Source organism: Ursus maritimus, unplaced genomic scaffold, assembly GCF_017311325.1.
Source record: "Ursus maritimus isolate PB19 unplaced genomic scaffold, ASM1731132v1 scaffold_34, whole genome shotgun sequence".
Lineage (NCBI taxonomy): Eukaryota > Metazoa > Chordata > Mammalia > Carnivora > Ursidae > Ursus > Ursus maritimus.
Genome location: NW_024426008.1, coordinates 22470098 through 22494212, shown reverse-complemented (window position 1 = coordinate 22494212; position 24115 = coordinate 22470098). Strand labels below are relative to the sequence as shown.

The 24115-nt window shown below is 42.5% G+C and overlaps 1 protein-coding gene across 1 annotated transcript in view; it reads left to right on the top strand.

Moving 5' to 3' along the window:
* The window catches only part of GLIS3 (GLIS family zinc finger 3), a 429193-nt gene that overhangs the window by 128669 nt on the left and 276409 nt on the right, over positions 1–24115 (top strand). Inside the window, exons 2-3 of the mRNA XM_040620298.1 lie at positions 3823–4030; positions 10863–11982. Of these exons, the coding sequence (XP_040476232.1) occupies positions 3823–4030; positions 10863–11982 (1328 nt within the window). The remainder of the gene's footprint in view (positions 1–3822; positions 4031–10862; positions 11983–24115) is intronic.

The window sequence follows — 24115 nt, the reverse complement described above, 5'->3', positions numbered from 1 at the left end:
TGCCTGTCACATGGCCAGTGTGTGTGGGGGGGCAGCCCCAAGGCAGGCTGTCTCCAGGGCCCAGACCCCAAGACCCCAGAGCACAGCGTGGTTCCACGCAGTCTGGTGGTGCTCATTACGTTTGGCACTATGAAAACAACATTAGGGTTGGATGGTTGCACGGAGCACCGTCAGGTCTTGGTCAAGCTATTATTTGCCTCCACTTGTGAGACAGACGATGCCATTTTCCAGAACATTCTCACAGCTGTGCCACAAACATTACTTGTTTCCCATAAATTTACTGTTCACCCTCATGCTTCAAGAGTGCCATTTATGATACCTTTCAGAAGCTGTCATTCCTCTGTGGTTAGATGAGGTTCGCGGTGGCCAGTGAATTTGGGAGTAGGAGGTGGTGTAGCCAAAGCGATGGGGATACTGGGAAGGGGAGGCTCAACGTCTCTGGATTACAGAGTGGGAAGATCATCGGAATGTGTGACTCCAGGCTAGCAGGTTACAAAGGCAGCCTTGACCAGTGTAAAAGTCTTGCCTAGGAAGACGGGTTTATAATTGTGATCCCCACGGGCTTCATCTTCAGTTCGGACCTAGTTCTCAGCGCTGTGGAGTGTCAAGGGAGTGACTGAGTTGCAGTTTGTTTTTGAAAACTGGCACTGTTTTAAAAAAGCAAACCAGGAGGGTTTCAGTGGAAATAATGTGTGAGTATTTAATATTCATGTACAACTGTCTTTTATTTTCATTCATTCATTAAAATTTTTGTTCATTGAGGTATAATTGACATGTAACATCCTATTAGTTTCAGGTGTGCAACATAGTGCTTCACTATTTATACCCACTGTGAGGTAATCACCACAGTAATCCACTTACCATCCGTCTCCACACATAGTTACACACGTTGTTTTCCTTTTCTTTCTTGTGATGAGGACTTTTCAGATTTACTCCCTGAGCAACTTTCAATATGCAATATGGTATTATTAACTATAGTCACCGTGCTATACATTACATGCCCAGGACTTATTTATTTTATAACTGGGAACCCTAGGTCCCCTTCCCTGCCCCTCTTCCTGGAACCACTAATCTGTTCTCTCTATCCACATTCATTCGTTCTTAACTTCACTGACACACTTTGGTGTGTACTTGGTACAGGCCCTGGGCTAGGTGCCGAGGAAGCAGAGCTGCCTCAGACAAGGTCTTTGTCTTCCAAAAGCAATAAAGTACAAAGGAGGAGGACGTGACAGGTGTGTCAACGTGACAGTTCCTTAAAGGTGCTGAGGCAGATGTGTTATGAGAGATGGTGGGGGAACAAAAAGAAGGCTTGGCCACATCTGCCCAGCTGGCAGTGGGGGAGGGACAGTTGGAGAGGAGGTGGCCTTTGAGTCGAGAGTGTGAAGATGGAGAGGTGCTCAGTAGGTAGATAAGTTAGGGTAAGGGTGTTCCAGGCAGAGAGGAGAGCATGAACAAGACAAAGGTTAAATGAAAAGTTTCAGCAATCATATTTGTATTTATTGATTCTGAGGTGTGTGTATTTCCACATCAGAACATCTATGAAATCTTGATACCACGCGCTAGGTCCACTGCAGTGCATGTTCTTACCGGCACATCAGATAACACTGCGCCTGACAATATATGGCACCTGAGCTTTGATGAAAGAAAGTATCAATATGCTTTGTCATGAAGTGGTGTTTCTTGGTCGTGCTGTTGCAGCTGTTAATATGTATTTGTTTTAGGGGCGCCTGGGTGGCACAGCGGTTGGGCGCCTGCCTTCGGCTCAGGGCGTGATCCCAGCGTTATGGGATCGAGCCCCACATCAGGCTCCTCCGCTATGAGCCTGCTTCTTCCTCTCCCGCTCCCCCTGCTTGTGTTCCCTCTCTCGCTGGCTGTCTCTATCTCTGTCAAATAAATAAATAAAATCTTTAAAAAAAAAAATATGTATTTGTTTTAAAGGTAGATATTAGTACCTTTTTACTGAGAAGGAAAGAGGCATTAAATGACAGATGAATAGATGATATTGAATTTAACAGAATACCTGACATCTGATGTTGCTTTTCATAGCAGTGGCTAGTAGTGGGGAGGTAATTCACGTGTCTCACTTATCGGACCAGGCTCCGAATCACCACGTGGCCTCTTCCTGAGGTAAAAAAAGGGAGTTTGAAAAGCAAATGACATGTAGCTTATTGGAATTTATAAAGATACTAAGTTTATGATCATTGCGTAAAAATGTACGCACTACTTTTGGTGTCAAGATGGAGACCTGAAGGTACAGTGTTCTATGAGTTATGAAAACAGAGAGGCTATCTATGATTAGTCTTACAAGGCTCCAGCAGATGCATCAGATAGAAGTGGCGGGGGGAGGGGGCGAGGGGAAGGTTCTGGTTTATGTGTCTGATAAAAAAATCGGAGAGAAATTTCTGTTGGAGCTCATGATCTTGGCAAGTATCCAAGGAAGAAACTAAGCATCCAGTACCTAGACTTAAACACACAGCACCATGAAAATACCCCATAGTGGAATCCATTTCTGCGCTGTCATTAAATGCCTGTGTGGCCTTGGGCAAGTGAATTACCACTGGGATTTCCCAGAGGGCTGGACTAAAAAGCAGGTTCCTGCCAACTAAAAACACTGCAACTCTCTCAGCATTTTTGAGATGTGGTTTCATTGATGAGAGCATGGTGATTGCTCTAAGGTCTTGTTTATCCTTCAGTTCTGTGGGCTCTTGGAAGAGAATGTTACAAAAGATGACAAAGTCATTTTTTGGTTATTGATTTAATTTCTGGAAAAACAAAATAGGAAATTATGTCCCCTAGGGCTAAGGAAAGTTACTGTGATGATTTTCCACTTACTTTGATCCCAAATATATCAATGAGAAATATGGGGAATTTGGTGAGAAAATTTGAGTCTAATTTGTTAAAATCTGACATCATATTTATTTTTGTTTGAAATGGGAACACAGTGTACAGTCATTGAGACTTGACCAGGTAGTTTGAAAAAAAAAAAATGTTTGAAAAAGTACATCCATGTGAAAAGAATGTCTAGAATGATTCAACCAGTATTATTATTATTTTTTTTTATAAATGAGTCATGGCTGTGTTTGACTTTCTCTTCTCTGCTTTTCACTTCTCTGTAATGACACAGATTTTTGTGGGTTTCTTTTTTTTTCTTCCTCCTTTGGGTATGTACCACATTTTACTACATTTGAAGATTGTTACTAATGAAATGATAAATCTATGTTGAATTTGGTTACCTTGCTGCTTTTAGAATGAGTGTTTTGTTTATGGCTCTTTCATCCTGATTTTTTTTTTAATTGGGTCTATGTCCAATGACAGTGTACTGGAATGAAGAGGAGAAATCAAGATTGGAGAGACACAGCCAGACTATATCCCTTTAAAGAGACTTTTTGGAAGGCCAGAATTGGAGGAAGTAAACCAGTTAAATAAGTGTTGTTTGGCCGTGTCAATTTTCCTTGCTGGGCAATTCAAGATATTAGCTATTCTAGAAGAAACTTCTAGTTATAAGTAATCCCATCTACTTACCACCTTGACCCTTTAGGTAGGAAGATGATAAAATACGATTCTTAATAACTGGGTACTTCTACATGGAAGGAGCAAAATGTAAGCACATTTTGTATGAATGGTGATTATCAAAGGATTTTTATTGTAGCAGTGGCTTTGGAAATACAGAAAGCTTTTGGTATCACTAATATTAAAAATGAACAAAAAGGTGATCCAAGGACTGTCTTTAAAGAGGAGTCCTGATAGAAGTGGGCACATGTGTGTATTTACTGATTTCTGATGTAAGGGACATGAAAGCTAACCTGATTCATTTGTTTTTAGGGGCTCTTGGCTTTGGGCCTCAGTGCAAGTCCATTGGAAAAGGCAGCTGCAACAATCTAGTGGTCACCAGCAGTCCCATGATGGTTCAGCGACTGGGACCCAATTCACCTCCAGCAAGCCAGGTCTCTACAGCATGCAACCAGATCAGTCCTAGCTTACAGAGGGCAATGAATGCTGCCAACCTGAATATACCTCCTTCAGATACCAGGTCTCATGTTACTTTTTTTTTTCTCCCTTCTTATGGTATAATCACACCCCACATGTGTTTTCCCTTCCCTTCCTGAACACATGCACACACAACACACACACACACACACACACACACACACACGTACACACACACATATACTCACTCCAGCAACTCTTTCAATTTGAGCTTTGTAGGGGAATGTGTGTAAAAACGAAGTATGTGTCGTAATATCATCTTAATTGGGAAGAATGGTTTCATACCTGCTGTCTTATAGCATGAGTGTAGTTAATGCCCAGCTTGAGACTTTCGGGCCTTTGTGACGAAAGCCCAGTGTGTAAATGCAGCACTTTGGTAAAGCTCGCCCTGTCCTGGCTAGAGAATTGCGATGAGCCACGTACGTCTCTTACCTGCTCGTTTTCCAGGGTGTGTGTTGCAGTGTCCCCAGGCTGCTGTTTACCATCTGTTTTGTCTGTGCATCCATCCACCCATCCACCCGAATATCTATTAAGTACCTACTGTCTGCACAATACAATAGTTGAGGTTTAGGGAGATGGTAGGAAATGTAAAGAGGGAAGTCATGAATTTCGAGACTTTATGACGTGTCTCGGAAGACACACTTTCAGGCATGAAGTACATAGCATTTCAACACGATGTCTGATTAGATGCCAGAATAAGTGGGTCCATTAAATGCTGTGTGTCATTCTGTAGGGGAGAGAATTGAATAGGAAAGGGAAGTCACCCCTTCAGACACATTTTTCTATCTCTCAAGGTTGATATTATAGGGGATGTAAAACCAAAATACTGTGCAATGTGGAAGGTCCATTTCCATGTTTGAAATGAATTCTTTCGTCTCCTATAAGTAGCCTTCTTGGAGAAACCTGATCCAGAGTTTTTACCTCTTAGTCCTGGCTCTGCTGTAGCTGTGATTTTGCAGAGGAATTGGACTCTAAGGGCCCTCTCCTTCCTCTTCTCAGAGGATGGAATCTCCTGAGGTGTCTCACAGTTGTGGGGTCCCATGTCTCCTCTCATCCTTCCTCCTCTTCCTCCTGTGTCCTTTTCCCTCTTGTATCTCTGCCCTGTCCTCCCAGCCACTACTTGAGGCTCAGAAATCATATTCCTGGATCCTTTTTTTTTTTTAATACCACTTTTTTCATGAGATGGAAACTTGTTTTTCATCTGAGAATTTTTGTGATGGGAAGCTGCTGCTGTCATTTTCCCATTGATGATTATGCCTTGAGGGACTCCTCAGACTTGCTGGGTGTTGCATGTAAAATTAACTGTACTCAGGGAGTAGGTGTCATTGGAAAGCCTTCAGCTTCCTGTCTGTGGCAAGTCCAGCCCATGCCTTGAAGGCAGAGAGTCATAATTAATGGAGAAAGTGACGATAGGCAAGGCACACGCTGCTCCAGCCGTGTACCTTATGCAGTCCCTTTCATGGGTCGGCTAGAGAAGGGTCATTATCTCAGTGTTTTCTGGCATATTTGATTCCTTAGCATAATTTTATATCTTTAAAGGACAGCATCTTAAAGATGCATTGACATGTGTTTTTGACTATGTATTCTGTGAGTCCTTCTATGGAAATAATTCTTTGGCAGGATGAGCAAAGAAACAGGAGTTGGGAGGTCGGGTGGCTTGGTGAAGTATGGAAATTACTTTTAGCAATCTGGGAAGGTTGAATTTATTTGTGATCCTTACATTGATTTGTGTGTTCCGTCAGAGGAAAGAAAGGATAGGAGGCAGCAGTGCAACTTGAGGGCATTTTGCTCTCTGAAGATAAAGAGAAGATGGAGAGAGAATCATCTTTGTGTGTTATCCATTGGAGACATGCCAGAAGGAAGTGGGTGGGGAGGGGGGCATGCACTATTCGCAGTGAGTGATGGCTGTCCTCTAGAAAGCTGTAAAATTTATTGTTTTTCCTGATTATCTCTGTAATTGCTATTCTTTGTAGAAAATATGGAAAGTAGGGAAAAGCACGAGGTAGTCAATGATAGTCATCCTGAACCCCACCACCCACAGACAACCACGGGAGCAATTTTGATACACTCCTTTCTCGTTACCCGCAAACGCATTCATGATAAGCACAGGTTTTCCTTTCCACCAAATTGATCTATAATTACCTGCATAGTGTTATAATTACCTTTTTTTTTTTTAGTTAATAGAAACATTTTCTTCTGTAGTAAAAATCTTCAGCATCGTATAATGGCTTCTTCCTGCCCAAGATTCCATTTTATTAACAAACAAAAAAAAAAAACCCTATAAATTTTATCAATCTTTTATTACTGGGCATTCAGTTGGTTCCCTTTGTTTCAGTATTGGACCAATTCTGTAGATCTTCTGTTGCAAATCTCTGGTTATGAGAATAAATTCTTAGAAGTAAAATTTGCTGAGTTAAAAGAGATATACAGTTTTGAGGATTTTGCTCTGTATTCCCAGACTGCCCTGCAGCAAATTCTACCCATTGATACACTCACCAGTAGTCTGACAGTTCCTGTTTCCTTACTAAATACTAGGCACTATTGTTTTGATACCTTTTGCCATTTTGATGTGCAAATTGTTATTTTATCTCAATTTGAATTTTCTTAATTATTGATAATATTGAGTAGTCTCCATAGATTTATTGTTTGTATTTCTTCTTTTGACTTCCTTTGACTATTTGTCTTCTGGAGTGCTCATTTTGGAAAAAGTGCTCTTCTGTAGCTTTGTTGGGTTCTGTTTAATGCAGTGGTGCACAATGTGCCCTAATGCTGTATGTTTGCCTTTATTAACTTCCCAACCATTCCTGACCAGCCCCACTAGCCCCACTGAATGATAAATGCAAACTACGTCTCACCTTCTTGAAGATCCAGAAACCATTCTTGATTTAGGCATTGCCAAAACTCTGTAATAGAGAGGCCATTGTATGCGTTTACCCTAAAATGGCAAGGACGGATACGATAACTTCATACAGAGACTTCACATACCAATGCAGCTAAAGCTGGGCAACAGGAGAGATAGGACAGTACTGGCGTGGGTTTTGTAAATGTCAGGCTTTCCTAGTGCTTTCACACACATTGTGATTCTACATTTTATGACTGAATTTTCATAGACCACCTGCAGGTATTACCTCTGTTTTCTAGATGATGGACCCAAGACACACAAAGTCTAAATGCCTTGCCTAGTGTCACTAAGCTTGTCATTTACAAAGTGCAGCCATCAGTCTAAAAATGTCATTCTGGATCTCAAAAGGCACCACATTTTTCTCTAGGATCCTAAACTAGACATTCTTGGAGGTGATTTCTGGTGGTAGGTTTCCTTTTGGGTTGGAGTATGTCCGCAAAGCTCAGAGGAGGCCAAGGGGGCTGAGAATGGACTCGGGACTGTCTGTTGGTTCTAACGGCTAACAAAGCCATACTGTCTTCAGATGCAGTGCTACTTCTGGGGGATTTGCCCAGGCGCGTAGATGAGAACTTACAGATAGACCAGGACTAGTCTATTCTGTGACAGAGATAATATATATTCTCTTGAGGATCAGTTTGAGGAATTCCATATGATCTGTACGTTAGTATTTCTTTTGAACTTGGCATTGAACCAAGCAATCCAGCTTGGTCATCACGCCCCTTACGGCAGCACGAGAGTCATTGAGCTCTTGCCACACCAGTAGCCTTAGCCTGTTTCACTGACAGTGTCAGAGTTTTTCATATTGGTCGTATTTTGTTTGAGCTATATCTCTTTCCTTTCCTATAGCTCCAAATTAACCAGTCACTAGAAGTAACATCCTTGGGAGAAGATGAACATATGGAAATGGAGATGGTGTTGTCTGGTTGATAGAACCACAGTTGTTTGTCCATCTCTTTCCCAGAGGCCTAGTGTGCACAGCAGCAGGGGCTGTAGGAGAGAGTCCTTGGGAACTTTTCATTCATTCAGCACACAGTCACGGAAAGAGAACAGAAAATGTGGGTTCTAAGCACAGCTTGTGTGACTTCAAGCCTGTTATAGCAGGGCTGTTAATCAGGCAGAGCATTACGGACCACATTTGGCGTACGCTGCGGGGAGAACAACAGAGGATCCATGGGATCTAGCGAGGTGGCTGCCTACCCAGGGCTGCTTCATCTGTACTTCCGGTCTGTATTTCTTTGTGTGGTGTCAGTGGGAGGAAGTCACAGAACCTCAGTTCTATTCTCCGTAAAATAGAAGTTATTTTAAAAATCCAGTTTACTCACCTCACAGGCTGTATCAAATGCAATAATGTGTACGTAAAATGCTTTGTAAGCTATGAATGGTGGCTATTTATCATTATATTGATTACTCACCTTTACTTAATCAACAGTTTTTTGAAAACTTTATTATATATCTCATACTCTGGTGGGTACCAGGGAGAGAAATGATCCTTCTGTTGAAGGGCTTTGAATTTCCCTGAAGAAGATCACACCCACAGCTACCAGCAGTGGGCTACATTTAAGGCACAGTATAGACAGTATACACCTGCTTTGGAAAGAGGACTCTTCTGAGAGCTGGTGTATTTGGGGGAGGTTTCGTGGATTAGAACTTTGTAAGATTGAAAGATCTGGGTAATCTCGCACGAGGGAGATTGGCAGCTAGGCGAAGGCCATTTGTTGGAAGCTGGGTTCGTGTTAGGTGTTTGAGATAGAAGAGAGAGTTCTCTGTTCATATTACTGCCATTGTGAAGAGGCTATAGAATTTGCTTTCTGAAAGTATATGGTAAATGTTTTAGAAAACAGATGTCCAAGGAGTTAAAGGATGTGTCTGCATGCGGTTATGATCAGATTTAAATCAAGCCATAGTTCGGTGTAATTGGGAAAAAATAAGAAATATCTCTCGACAATAGAACAGATGAACGTGTCACACTGTAGGCTGCCCTCAAACTAAAGAATATAATTTCATATGCAAAGTATATGCAGGTGGGTAGAATACTTTCTGCCTGATATTCACTGCTTAAAAATCTGAAATGCTCCAGTATGACAGTGACCAGGCAAATGTACCATTTGAGAATGTTCTATCAACCACCTCAACCTCAGGGTGTAAAGCAAAGTCAGTTGTCTTCGCCTCATATGTGACACGACTACTGATTTGACTTGGGTCAGAAAGCAATTCCTGAATCTCCCTGGGGAAGGGACCAAAAGGCCCTTGACATCCCATCACCAGGAGCCTTCGGCTGAGCTCTGCAGGGAGGGCTGCCTGCTGTGGGTGTGCTGGGAAAATAATTGAAAGTGTCCACGGGGAATTAAAAAACAGATGGTTCAGAAACCACTTCGGGGCTTGCAAAAGGACTTCAGCCCTAATATAAGAGTGGGGATGGCTAAAAAAATCTGTGTCAAGGGCAACTGGATGTANNNTCCTGCTGTGTTTGTCATTGGTAAACATTACTTGACTCGGTGGAAACATCACATCGATAACGGTGTTATCTATCGCCCTATACTGTGCATTTGAGAGTTGAGATGTTTTCTTGCTGATAGCTCATGCTTGTAGGAGACAGTGTTCCTGTCTTCCATTTTGTGAGGAGTAAGAGGAACAGATGGGATGGTGATGCTTCTCTCTTCCCTCCGCTCCTTTGCAACAGGTTGCTGATAACAGCTGGAAGGACCTGGGAAGATAGACATTCTGTTTAATATTTTGTTTTGGTTAATTATTTTTATTTTATTTATTTATTTTTTTTGGTCGGAAAAAAAGTTCTCTGTAGAAAGCCGGCGCAGGCACATATGCGTAAACTGGGTTTTCGTGATCCATACTATGTCTGAACTGGGCAATGTAGTGAGTGATAGTTGGCCTCTTTGTGACAAATTTACATCCAAGGGATGTAGCTTCTGCTTTCAATGATGTCTAAGGCAATGATGTCATAGTAAAGCAGGACGAATTTTAAAGTGGCTAGACTATACATCACAAGCCATTTTGATATGCAGGTAAATCTTGTGACACATGGGCATGCTTTGTGAAGCGTAGGGAGAACAGGAGACAAATCACTGCGAGAGTGAACTCCTGAAAGGGAAAGATCTCTTCTTGGTCCAAAGCTGCTCGGATTCAGTAGAGGGACTCGTGGAAAACCCCCAACTAGCAAGCGTAATTAAACCCTGCAAGGCCCAAATGCGTTATGCCGCATAGGACTTGATCTCAGGCTGTCATTCCCTTCTATATTGTAGCTGTATTTTGTTTGTATTTTTTCTTTTCCTGGGGCGATTTGATGCTGTGACTAACTACCGACTAAGTTACTATCTTTTAAAGAAATCTTTAGAATTCCTTATCATCAGGTAAATGAAGTTGTGAATTTATTATTGGGTCCCCTGGATGACCCTTTGACTTGGAGGATATACTTTTTTTCAAATTAATCATCAGTTTACGTTTTACTTAACCAAATAGATTTTGCTCAAAGGCTGAGGCTCTGTTTGGACTTGTATTCCCTGCAATGCTTATTTGTAGTATGCTGTACACAGTAAGTGCTTACTAAATACTTGCTTATTTGGTTTGCCATGACAGGCATCAATAATTATTCCCTGGTCTCTAATTTTTTCCCCCTGACATTAAAAAAGATATTTAAAAATAAAGCAAGGACTATTTATTATCATTAAAGTATTAAGATTATTTAAAACAATAGATCTTTTGTTTTATTATTCCACTGAGCATTAGCCTCTATTGTCCTTCTTGGTAAAATGTTATTTACCTGGAACTAAAAGCCTTGGGTTTTATCTTAGCCAAAGAATGTGTGTTTAGCCGAGAATGTAATTAGGGGAAATACTTAAGGGATTGTCAATGCAGTGTTCTTTTAGCTCTTAAGCAATCCATATCCTGCTAAAATGTTTGTCTTTTTTTTTCTTTCTTTCTTTTTTTTTTTTTTCCTCCCTTCTGGCTGCTGTTCCAGGTCCCTTATTTCTCGTGAGTCTTTGGCGTCCACAACTTTGAGTCTGACAGAAAGTCAGTCAGCCTTGAGCGTGAAACAAGAGTGGTCTCATGGCTACAGGGCTCTCCCGTCACTCTCCTCCAGCCACAGCTCCCAGAATGGCATTGATCTAGGGGACCTCCTTAGCCTTCCTCCTGGGACAGCCATGTCCAGCAATAGCGTCTCTAACTCATTGCCGTCCTACCTGTTCAGCATGGAAAACAGCCACTCTCCTTACCCTAGCCCCCGGCACTCATCGGCCAGGTCCCACTCAGCCCGCTCCAAGAAGAGAGCACTGTCCTTGTCCCCGCTGTCCGATGGCATTGGGATAGACTTCAATACCATCATCCGCACATCGCCCACGTCGTTGGTCGCCTACATCAACGGGTCGAGGGCTTCCCCGGCCAACATGTCCCCGCAGCCCGAGGTCTACGGGCATTTCCTGGGGGTGCGTGGCAGCTGCATTCCCCAGCCATGCTCGGTACCAAGCAGCCAGAAGGGCGTGCGGGTGGCCAGCGGTGGCCTGGCGCTCCCGGCCTATGGCGAGGACGGCGTGCTGGAGTATGAGCGCATGCAGCAGCTGGAGCACGGGGGCCTCCAGCCGGGGCTGGTCAACAACATGGTGGTGCAGCATGGCCTGCCCAACCCTGACGGCCAGCCGGGTGGCCTGCTGAAGACCGAGCGCCTGGATGATTTCCCGGGCGGTGCCCTGGACCTGCCCCCTGCGCCTCCTCTGCCTCCTCTGCCACCACCCCCCCAAGGCCCGCCACCCCCCTACCACTCCCACCCCCATCTGCACCACCAGGAGCTAGTGGCCCGTGCCCAGCCGCTGGCCCTTTCCCAGGCTGCCCTGGAGGAGGACGGCGAGATGGAGGACGTTGGGGGCAAACACTGCTGTCGCTGGATCGACTGCAGCGCCCTGTATGACCAGCAGGAGGAACTTGTGCGGCACATCGAGAAGGTTCACATAGACCAGCGCAAAGGGGAAGACTTCACTTGCTTCTGGGCTGGCTGTCCTCGAAGGTACAAGCCGTTCAACGCCCGGTATAAACTGCTCATCCACATGCGAGTCCACTCCGGGGAGAAGCCCAACAAGTGCACGGTGAGTCTCCCACTAAAGTTCACAGGGCCCCATCGAAGGTGCGTGGCGTCTTCCAGACTTGGCCACAAATCAGGGGGCATTTTCTTCTTTCATGGGGTTTGGATATATGTGGGTCTAAGGTATCCATGAAATTTGACTTCTCTTTAGCCCGTGGACAGGAAAGATTTCTTTAATTATTGGCGGCAGAGGTCCCGCTGCACTTCTAGATTCTCTTCTGCAAATGTACATGATCCATACTGTCGGGGAGGTTGAACCGCCACACCGTCCAGAGTCTTGGAAGATCCACGCCTGCCAGGCACCAGCTTGGAGTGGCTGAAACACGCAGGGCAGAGGAGCACACGCTGCACTACCAGCAAGTGTTAGCTTTTTTCCAAAGCAAATATTCAGGCCTTTTCCTTCCCTCCAATAACTGGGCGAGTACTGGAGTTGGAGGAGGGGTAGTTCTGATATTTGGAAAGGAACTCACACTTAGCAACTTGGCTAGTAAAAATGTTGCTGCATACACCCACATGCCTGCACACCGCACACGCCGGGGTTGTGAGACTAGTTAATGATTTATAGCCAGCATCACAGCACCCAGGGACACCATGGGGCAGGATCTCACAGGATCTCACTGAATTTTAAGGAGAGGAAATTTTGTGGAAAAGTATAAGGAGGATGAACCAAGAGGGCACTGTGCCTTGGGTGTTGAAGAAGTGGGCATGGTGTCTCTTTCTCGCCTGCCTCCCCTTTTCATAACATCGATCCTGGAACTTGTCTCTGTTTCTTGGCAAAGTTTCCTATTTTTGAATAATAGGACTCTTAAGTGATTTTGCAATCATTTCACACCTAACAGAAACCCTCAGGGTTTACAAGCAGGACATCACCCTTGGGATCACAGGGCAACTTTGCACAATCTCCAACAGCTCGCTTAACTCTGGGAAGAAGAGGAGAGGAGCATGTGTTTTATATTACTTTAGATGGACAGGAATATTTCAGAGTTAAAATCTGAGAATTGTAGGTACTCTCTGGATATTGAATATGCTACAGTTCACTGAATGCGTGCAACATATAAATCATTTTGAAAACGGACTTATTCGGATGGTGGTTCCCCGGCCAGAGTCCCTTCTTACTCTAGTATGTCTTGATGATAAAGGATCTAGGCCATGTTTATGTTTGATTTCAGATTGGCCAAGTTGTCTGATTTATGTAAAAGCAGACCAAACAGGTTGATAGCTGTAATGCAGGTATTGGAAGCACTTTTTCACTATCCAGTAGGTATTTCTGAAAGAGTTTTCAGAATCTCTGGTGGAATGAAATTGCATTTCTTGCTGTTACCTTATGCCCCGTGTTGTGATTTTTCTTAAGGAAAACCAGAAGCTGATACATTGTGAAGATGCCAGGTTAGACGACTGAAGAGAATAATTACATTTCAGGCGGCAAAACCTTCCTCTGTCAGGAGGGTTCTGCGTTAAAAATGCCGGAAAGAGACAAGCAATTGGAGGCAATTCCATTCAATCTGTTTGGAACACACTGGCCTGTTGCAGGCAGGAAAGACATTCAGTCTCTGAGGGAAAACAGTCCAACCTTTTAGTTCTGACTAATCCTGGCTGAAAATAGTTTGCTGGATTTGGCTTTACTGAAATAAACATAAAGGCCTGAATTATCCAAAACATTTTTTTGCATTGCAAAATTAATTTTTGTGCAATAGGATTTCCCCATTTTCCCACTGTTCCCAGACTTTGCAATAGCATATAACTTTATAAAGTTGACTTTTGCTAAAGTGCAGGATGACTGTCAAAAATAGAAATATTTCAGTGAAAGAATAAGCTGAGAGGTGAATATTTGCAGGCCTCCGGTTGGCTTTTCATTGTATTATTCAGGATGGGAATGGAAGGTGGTTTCTTTCTTCCCTAGTTTGCGTACTTCCCACTTCTGGATGGAACCTGTAAAATTCAGATTGCTGGATATAACAGCATATCAAATCTAGACCCACAAAGCATTAAATAATACATGTTATAGTGCAAATGTATTTATACAAAACAGAGTTTCTTAGGAGCTGACTAATGGTGCAGTTCTAGTCTTGGGACTGTATGTTTTTTGTAGGAAGATGTCCATTTTCACATAAAACCTACATAGTGGGAGCATTATGTCTTGTAAAACTGTTCTGTTGCCACATGGCATCTGCTTGATTTGTAGGGTTATAGCTAAGGGGCGGTAATTTTTCTGTGAAAGGTTAGCAGTCCTCCCCCAAGTTGTAGTCCAGGGAGAGAAGACATCATACTTGACGTGCATGTACATCTGAAAAGACGCATTTTCTGCCTTTTGCAAAACCAATCTTTACACTCTTGGAATCCAGATACAAAGAATTGTTAAAACTGAAATATTTCATCTCCCGCTGCTTTGAAATCTGATGGTAGTTGATTCAAAGCTCAAGATCATTGCCAAATAAAATGACCACATTCATCTTTTGGAGACATGAAGTGATCTTTGGGTTTTTGTGGCTGTGTCACATGCTACAGAGGCTCGGGGCAGTTTAAATTATAGGACCCAGTCCACTGTTGTTTTACGTATGTTTCACGGCTATTAATTTTCTGTGAGCCACCGTTAGAGTTAGCCACCATTTTCACTCACTTAGCTTATTGACCCAAGAAAGATGTGATGACCCAATTGTGTTTGGTGACCATGACTACAGGCAGCGCAATGTGCTTCTGGAAGTCATGATGGAAGAAGGGTGTGTGAAAGGGCTGCTTAGCGACAGCCTGCTTACAGTAAAAGACTAGCGCTGATGTCCTCCCTTGACGCGCCATCCTGTCTCATGCAGGGAGAGTGCCTTCTCAGACTCTGCGCCTGTAACCCCTCAGCCTCACCCAGAACGCCGGGATTCGGGTCACTCCGGGTTCTAGGTGTCAGAACTGGGGGAGGATTGCTAATTTATTATTTGGTTAACTTACTGGAAGAAGAGAATGGTTTCTTTTCTCTTTCCCACCCAAACAACTCCACCCTTCTGTACATCTCATTCTTATTCTTCTGCGGAGAGCCAAACCAGCTGCTCTCTTTCCAGGCCTGGCCCTGATGACAGAGATACTCCCAGCCAGTGGCAAGGGCCTCGAGAAGTAAAGGCCTCGGCAGGCAGACAGACGGACCTCGGTTAAATCAGAAACTGGGATATGGCAGTATTCTATTAAAAATACCTGAATCCACTCACTGCCGTCTACTAACTAAAGCAATTTCTAGATGCCGAATCATTCCATTTAGACCTCCCTGAGCTTAGACCAACCCCAACACTGATGAATCTCAGAATTAACCAAAACTTTTGAGTATAACTATGCTGAATTCTATTATGTTTTTCTGAGGTGATAAGGGTTCAAATACTCAAGTCAGAACAAGTCATGGAGCCTCAGATTTTGTTTCTTTCTCAAACCCCTGTTTCACGGTCCTAAAAGAACAGCATAAAGTATAATCCCAAATTATTGCTATACACTAACCATCCCCAACAGTATCCATAGGAATGGTTCCAATAGCGCACACACGGAGAATGTTTTTACCGTAGGTCTCTTTTGCCATCAGGTTGAGGAGTGTGTAACGCCTGGGTCGAGTTCCCAGGAAGGTGTGTTCTGAATGAGATCAGGCCCACTGTGTCTGCCAGTACTTCTCATGAGAAAGCCTATCTGATGGGAGCAGAATGAACAGAGGGAGAGGGTTCCATTGCCAGCATCAGAAACATGGATGGCTTGCCTTCACGCACAATAGAAAGCAGTTGTGTTGGGAGGTTAGGGAGTGTTAATAAGGGAATTGGGGGGAATGCGGGTCGCCACTTAAATTTTGCTTATTTTTCCTGGATGAATTTTATCCAATAGCAAAAAGGAATTTTGCAAGACTTTTACCCACCCACAGATTTTCACGAAAATGTCACTGACCAAAGACAGCTTTGAATTTTGTATGAATTGACTCATTTCTCCACAGGCATTTTGCCTGGCAAAATCCAGAGTATTTGCTTTGGCTAGAAGATTGGGCAGTTTGCTTTTTAAGTAACATTGGATTATGGAATACAAGAAAATAAATACAGAGCTGGGGCCATGTCCCCATTCCTCTTTTATGGCCTGATTTATGGGTTCATGGGCCAGCGTTAGCCATGTAAGTAAGACATTTCTTGAGGAAAAGTAAATTCATTGTAAACTGTGGAAGAAGTTTTTTAAATCACATCCTTTATTTTGTTATTTTGATAAGACTTGGCACTGATGTGGTGACCACAATTATAGGACCAGAAGAGACCTTAGGAAAATATTATCTAAGTATAGCTATTAGTTACCACTTCACAACCTTCAAATTGGCAACAATTAATAAATTCTCATAATGTGAAGTATTGGTGAAGATATAGAGAATGAGGAATAGTTTAACATTGCTGGCGAGAGTAAATTGGTGTAACCACTTTGGAAAAAATTGGGGAACATCTAGTAAAGATGAAAATGAGCATATCCAACAAAACCATGTCTGTGTGTCTATGCTAGAGAAATTCTTGTATATAGTAGCAGGGCCATATGCAAAAAGATGTTTATTGTACCTTTGTTTCTAAAAAAAAAAACCAAATAATCTAACTGTCCATAGATGAGGTAAATCGATAAACTGTGGTTTATTCTTAAAGAAATAATATAAAGGATTTTAAAATTAATGAACTAGGTATAAATCTTTTTATCTATAGATGAATAGATGGATGGATAGGTAAATAGGTATCAATGTGGCTACATCTCAAAAAACAATGTTGAATGAAAAAATTAAATGCAAAAGGTAAATATACAGTGTAATACAATTGATATATATTTAGACACACGCTAAGCAGTATTATATAGTTGTTGCAAATACATAATTACTTGGTTAAACAGTAAACTCCTGTGGGCAGGATAATCAATAACCTTTGAATAATAAATACTTCTAGAGAGGAAAGAAGTAAGAAGAAATGGGATGGGTATTTTGCCTTATCTTTTTTCCAAGAGTGAGAAAACTGAAACAAATATGGCAAAATATTAATTTCTTTTTAGCGTGGTGGTAGTAATAGTGCTGTCATGGGTATCTTAGAATATTTTCTGTGCTGTGCTGCCTGTTGGAAATAGAACTGTAAGTATAGATTCTTAACTAAAAATAAAAGAAAATCGATAACACCCCACCGCCCTCTCGTACATATAATTTTTTTTTTTGAGAGAGAGAGAATAAAGCCTAGAGAAATTAAATGATTTTTCTTAGACTAGTAAGTTGTTTGGCTGTTGCCTACTTAGCACCTGCAAAGCAGTGGTTATCAACCTTGGCTGACATTGGAATTGCCTGAAAAGCTTTATAAAGGACCCATACCTGCATCCCACCCCGAGCCTGTGATGTAATTGGTGTGGGGTGCAGCTTCCAGGGCAGCTCTAACGTGAAACCAGGGGTGAGAACCAGCACTCTAAAAGCTCCCGCGTTCTGACATTGAACTCTAAGTAAGTGAAAGGCTACTCTGTTGTTTCACTTAAGGTGTGGGGAGGCGGTGTTTTGTAGTGAGTACATCTTCATTATCTCCAGTGTCCTGACAATGATTAGGGTAATTTCGTGTTCCCTTGGAATAAAATTCAGAGACAAGAAATAAGAAGATAATAGAATGACTCTGGTAGTGGCAGAAGGCTTTCAACCAAGTGTCCATTTCCTATTCTGAGTACTCTCTCTCTACAATTAATAGTCAGTTAAAGGTTGGGATGGGGCTGTGCTGAGCAATATATGTCATCACCACCTCCTCACCTCCCTGAGTTAAAAGTGGAACTGACAAATCTGTCACGTTGTTCCCATTTTTAAAGGTAACGTAGAGCGTTCTGTCTTCCGAATACAATGCAGCCTTTCTGCTTTTAATATAAAATGATCTTCAAAACATTTTTGCTACCAGGGATATTTCTGAAGAGTTGGTAAATTACCAAAATATTGAATTTTCCCTTTTATCAAATCTGCCTGATGTGATTAAATAAATAAAATTAACATTAATATCCTCTTTGTCTCTTGAGGCTGAAACACCACCAGCGAAACATCTGGTAAAGATCAGAGAGAGTGTAGCTTCCAAGTCCGATCCCATGAGGCATCAGTCTGTCAAATAGTTAATGCAAGCTCAATGATTTAAAAAAAAAAAAAAAAAAAACTAAATCGCAAGATTTTTTTCCCAATGATTTTACATAAGAAAGAGATACTGGCATATTTATCTGTGTATATACATGTTCAACATGCTGTGGATATATTTGTCACCATAAATCAGAAACCCCTTAGTACAGGTAAACGCAAAACTGCAGAAATTCTCATCAGATGCAGCATCGACCATAGTCTATAAGGCGTCTGTCAAATCGAATTTCACATCCCAAAACACAGTTTAGAAGCTTTCCATTTGGTAGTGGTTTAATTTTATTTCCCTTTAGAAGGCATTTAATCCATTTTACCTGGAGAGCTGGGCTTTCATGAACTTTGTCCCGAAAATAAATTCGGAGCAGATTTGGGCAAACATTTCAAAGCAAATTGTGGTTTCTGTTTCTTCGCCCTGCGATTCCAGGATTAATGAAAAACAATAGATAATGAGAGGAATCCTAAGAGGTTAAGTATTTGAAGGCTTTATCCTCATTCAGCAAAATCATTAACTACATGATGGTTAATGTTCCTTTTAGTTTGTATTTGTTTTATGGTTTTTCTCTAATTTTATGCCCCGAAATAATGTTTTTAAAATCAGAAAGAATCATGTAAGTCTTTGTATGAACGAGCTTATTATGGGGATGTGTTTCAAACCTTTTGAGGTTTGCTCACATATAGATTTTAAAGTGTGTTTTTCTTCATTTATTCAGACTGCACCAGTGTGAAATTAGTTTGGCAATTTATTAGAAACGTCTTTTGTGACCTTTGGAATATTTCTTGATTACCTTTGGTCGTGTTGACATCTTTGAGTCCAGACAGAATCTTGAGTGTTGGAGTGAAAGACCAAGCACATTTATTTTTCCAAAAAAGAGGTAGTCTGATTCTCTTTGATCTTTCAGAAGTGTTTTCTTCAAGCTCTGGGGAGAATGATGTGGAAAAGAGATGTTTATTTTTCTTTCCTTGTAGGTTTATTAGTTTTTACTATAATTACCGAGTCGGGGCTTCTAGGCTATCAGTAAGACAATGAATGGTACAACCCCAGGCAGCGGCTATGTGGCTGGCAAGTACAGGGCCTGGGTGGGGAGGCTGGGTTTCCCATCTGCTCAAACTGTGGGCAGCCTCATCCAGGGGGGAGAGGGGCTGGTTTAATAAGCGTCATCACTTATATAGGAGGTTGGTGTGGATAGGAATTTGGTGAGAAAACAGAATGAGACCTGTGTGTTCTTACTTTAATCAGCACAGTATTTCCTTTTATTTTCTTGGGCCATAGATACTGGACTTGAGTAGGGAGAATGACTGATCCTTTTGAGGGAGAATTTTGAAGAATTAAAAAACCAGTTAATTTGCAGCATTGTTGAGAAATTGGAAAATAAGACGACAGGCTCTGGGCAGGCAGGGGCAATGGTCATGAGTCATTGCTCCAAACTCGGGGTGATGGTACAAATTATTATGTACATAGGGACACTTTTGAGACTTTTGAAAGGGGTTCTGTGTCGCTGGGCTATCAGTGTTTCCCAGGCTGGTCCTGGGAAGGCCCAGGTGTGTGGTTTGTCCTCCCCACATAGTGTATGCACTGATGTGTCCACCCAGGCGATGCATGTTCATTCATTTATTCGGTGTCCTGGGAGCTGGGGATTACAGAAATAAGTGAGACATTTCCTTGAGGAGCTTGCAGTCTTCTAGAGGTGATGTGTAAATGATTACTTTACACAAGAGTGAAGCAAGGGCTTTGTAAGAGGTCTGTGCATATTGTTTTCATGTGAAAACAGGGGAAGAAGCTTCCAACTATGTGTAGAGTCTGGGCAGGCTTCTTGGAGGAGGTGACTGCATCTTGAAAGAAACAATTCCCAAGTGGTTAGATGGTGCAACACTAGGCAGGAGGGAAGCGAGGCTGGGAATCTACCTTGGGCCAACAGCAAAGGACCTTTACTATCAAATAAGGATGCTGTTTTGAAAATTAGAATCCCACACTTAGCTAATGCAAATGCAAATCCAGTTAATACAAAAACAGAATCTTAGGAGGCAGAGCCACTGAGTTAGCAAGCACAGTGTTTTCGTGCTTGTGAAATGACACTGGGCCTTCCCCCACACCATCTCATTGTTTCTTCAAGTTGGTAGTTTAACACTTCATCAGAACATATCTCTTGGCCTCTACCACACGAAACACAAAGTTTTCTGAGGCCAAGTGATCAGCCAGGGAAACACATAAGTGGAGACAAGCATGAAAGCATTTTCTGTGGTGAACTTTAAAGAAAAAATATTCTAAATCTGGGAGAGCCTGGAGACCAAAGCTATTGGATCAGCTCTGTCAAATGATTAAGATGTGGACAGAGGCCACATACATTATCCTGTGTATGAGTAGCCTTCCATTAGTTAAATATTTCTTTTTCATAATCTGTGAAGAGAGTGGAGTACTGTTAAACAGAGCTCTGAACGGGTGTTCATTATGCTGAGCCTGTCAGCCCTTTCAAGACGTTCCCCCCACTGCTAAGATTTACTTTGGAATTGTCTTCTGCTCAGACTGAATTATTGCAGAACAGAGCTAAATATTTGAGATGGTTAGAGGAGTACACATTAAATCAGTTGTCACCAAAATGGCGTCCATTCCCAGCGGTGGTGGCTGGAACACTGTAGGGCCCGGGGCCTCTTTAGGGTGGGGAAGGCAGTGGAAGGAGAGACTCACCTTTTGTTACTTGAGCTTCCTGCTCTAGCAGTACTCACCTCCCCTGGGGATTGAGCCTCCCACGGTTGGGCCATTTGCCTGTGTGACCAGAGAGCACAGCCTAGACCCAGCCACAGTGGATTCAGGTGTCCAGAGGGTTCCAGATGGGGCATCTGTGAAGTCTTGCTCTCAAAACTTACGAGGCAGGGTCTCAGGCTTCTTTCTCCAGAATAATTTCTTTTCTGTGTTATTTGAAAGCACTTTAATTTTTAAGTTGGGGCATGGATATTGGGCGTGGTAATCCCCATCCTTTGGTGAGAAATGTGGCTACTTCTAAACTCTTTCTCTTCTGCTATTTCTTTCTTCCTTTCCCAGTCACAGTTTCTAGAGTGAAAAGATCAAATGGTGCTTTGTTAGCCAAGAGAATGGATTTGGGGGTGGGGGATCAGTTTCAATGAAGGAAGAATGGGGGTCCCCACCCTAGACAAACACGGAAATTTGTCTTGCGTCACGTTTGTGGTGACTCTACTGTTTTCTCTTCTTCCTTCAGAATTTCCACGTTGCCTCAAGGCCCCTCGCTTTTCTCCTTATTTTTCTCTCCACCTTTTCAAGTCTTGCTTTGGGGAAAGAACTTCAGGAAAGATAAAATTCATACATATAAATGGTGAACGGCTGAGGAAAGACTCAGTGCGCTGGCCCTCCCAGACGTAGCTACATTTTTACTAGGAAGGAAGCAGTAAAACTCTCTCTTAAAGGAAAACTCCTTCAGGGAAATGGGAGGGGGGAAGAAAATAACTATGTTACCAACTCCGAGCTACTAGATTACTTTAATCCACACTGTAGCCCTCAGAGCAAGTGATTTATGGAGTTTGACGTTTGCACTCTGTTCTTTCTACTACATTCTCAAAGAGGATTATTCCCCTTTGAGTCCTGCCCACAGTGCCCAGCTCAATGATTAGATGAACAGATTGTAGACGTCAAATATGTACACATGCATACGTGTCTATTATCTGTGCGTGTGTGTGTGTGTTGTATATGTGGGTATATAGATATATATCTGTATATCTATATACTAGGAGTTAGGTGATGGATACGTGGAGATTCGTTATTCTGTTGTTACTACTTATGTGATGATTTGAAATTCCTCAAAATAAAAAGCTAAAAATAAATAAAATATTTTTTGAGTTAACTTATAGGAAACAGAAGGGTGGTTTGTTCCCTAACATCTCAGGGAATGGTGCCAACCATTTTTTTGCCCCATGGATAACCCGTGTTCCACTGACCTGAAAACAAATTAATTTTTTTTCATTGCTCTTGCAGGGCTCTGAAATCACTGTGCTTGAGAATGAGATGAGAGATTACTCAGGCAAGAGCATGATATTTGAAAAGGCGAACGCTAACAAGGAAGCATAATTATAATACATTAAGATAACCTAACTTCTGTAACAGACAGTCTCAAATCTCAGTGGCTTGGTATGATAAAGGCTTCTCTCTTTCTCATGTTCTAATACAGCTTATGATCGTACAGTGACTCAGGATCCTTCAGTCTAATGGCTGTGCAGTCTGAATCCAGGGTGAAAGATAGGATGTTGAGGGTTATGCAGAAAGTTTTAGGAGCCAGGTCTGAAAGTGACTCATTGTACTTTTGACTGCATCCCGTTGGCCAGAACTCAGTCACATGACCACAGCTAAAGGCAAGGGAGGCTGGGAAGTGTGGTCTTTCTGTGTGGCGCAGGAGGAAGTTAAACACAGAACGTGTATCTGCTGGGGGAGACCAGGAGTGCCCCCCTGCTCACCACTGACTTATCCTGGTTCTCTGTCTCCCCTTGAAAGGAAGACGCATTTCAGTTTTGATCTTGGAGCTTTCCACGAGTGGCGACCCTGTGTCATCAAAGTGGTTTTGTTAAAGACCATTTCTTTTTTCTTATCAGCGCTGGCTCCTGTAACTTGCTTTTCAACTTAGTAAATGTTTCTCAGCCCAACCATTTTTTTATTTACTCTCCAAGGATTCCATCGCCATACAGTCACCACTGCTGGGAAAACTCTTGTTATCTCGAGTGAATTACTCAGTTTTTCCCACCTTGTCCAAATTACATGTTCTTGGTGCATAATTCCCTACTGCTCGTCATCTTTCTAAGTCATGAGGATGTATGATGTCTTCATGTCCCACAGGCACTCACCCTTGAGGGAAATCTGCTCATTATCAAGGGCAAGGTCATAAATGAATCACTGAGAGATCCACCATTGTGAACAGAAATTTGGTGTGAAGGGCTATTTTACTAAGACCCTGAAACACAATATTCCCCATCTGTTCATAAAGCAGCTTATTTGATACACACAGTGTGGTCATAAATGCTCTTCTATTCTCTGAATGCTTGCTTTTGGTCATGAACTGGCCGACACTCAAGGAAAAAATGACAATGTGCCTCTATGGACGCTTTTGGTCCATTTCCATAAATATATTCAAACAAAATGAAATTGCCTGGCTCTTTATAATATGTCCTTTGGTGTGTTTAAGCTTGCAGAATTACCCCCAAGGATGACAAATTGTAAACATCATGCAATACCGCAGCCCAGGTTCAAGGCCTGTCTCAGTGTTCTGCCGACGTTCACTCTTCCTAGAAACGTTTAAAGTGTTTTAGGAAAATGAAGCTGGGCAAACAAGCTTATCGGGAGTGACCATAAAAAAAATCATGGATTCTAATTAGGAGGCGTCACCTATACAGAAACAAAGCTGCTTTTGTGTGGTGGAAAGTCTACCTGTTCTCTGAAATACATGGAGTGCTTTCCAGTGGCTTGAGATAATCAGGCTGGCAAAGTTTCAGGGCCCTGACCTTTTGGCCCATCTCAAGTGATTCAGCTGCGCTTGTCGAAACTTGTCGAAGGTGTTGGTGGGGGGTGTGCCGGGATACGAGTTGTTACAAAGCTGTGGCAGGGAGACAGGCACTGTTTTTCCCTGAAAACCCCAAACTGCAACATAAACTGAGGTGGGGAGTATTCAGGTTCTGGGGGCCACGGGTTGAGTTTTTTGTCATTATCTCTAGCTGCTGCCAGCCCAGAGCATTCAGCCATGGCTGCGGCAGACACCAGTAGCTTGTGCCGTCTGGTCCGCCTGAGCCTGCTTTGCCGTGGGCTCTGGGAAGGCCAGCGTTCGATGGTAGCCCTGGGGTTAAGCTCCATCCAGGGAATGGCGCCTTTATGATGGCAGCAGTCCGGGAGGGCGCTGTATAATTTGAGCAAATCACGGAGAAATCACTCTAATTGCCTACTCCATTGAGGTAGGAAATCAAAATCAACAGCTGTGTCACTGTCACTTTTCTGGAGCTCAGAATTTCAGGGAAAAAAATGCATTTCACTAGA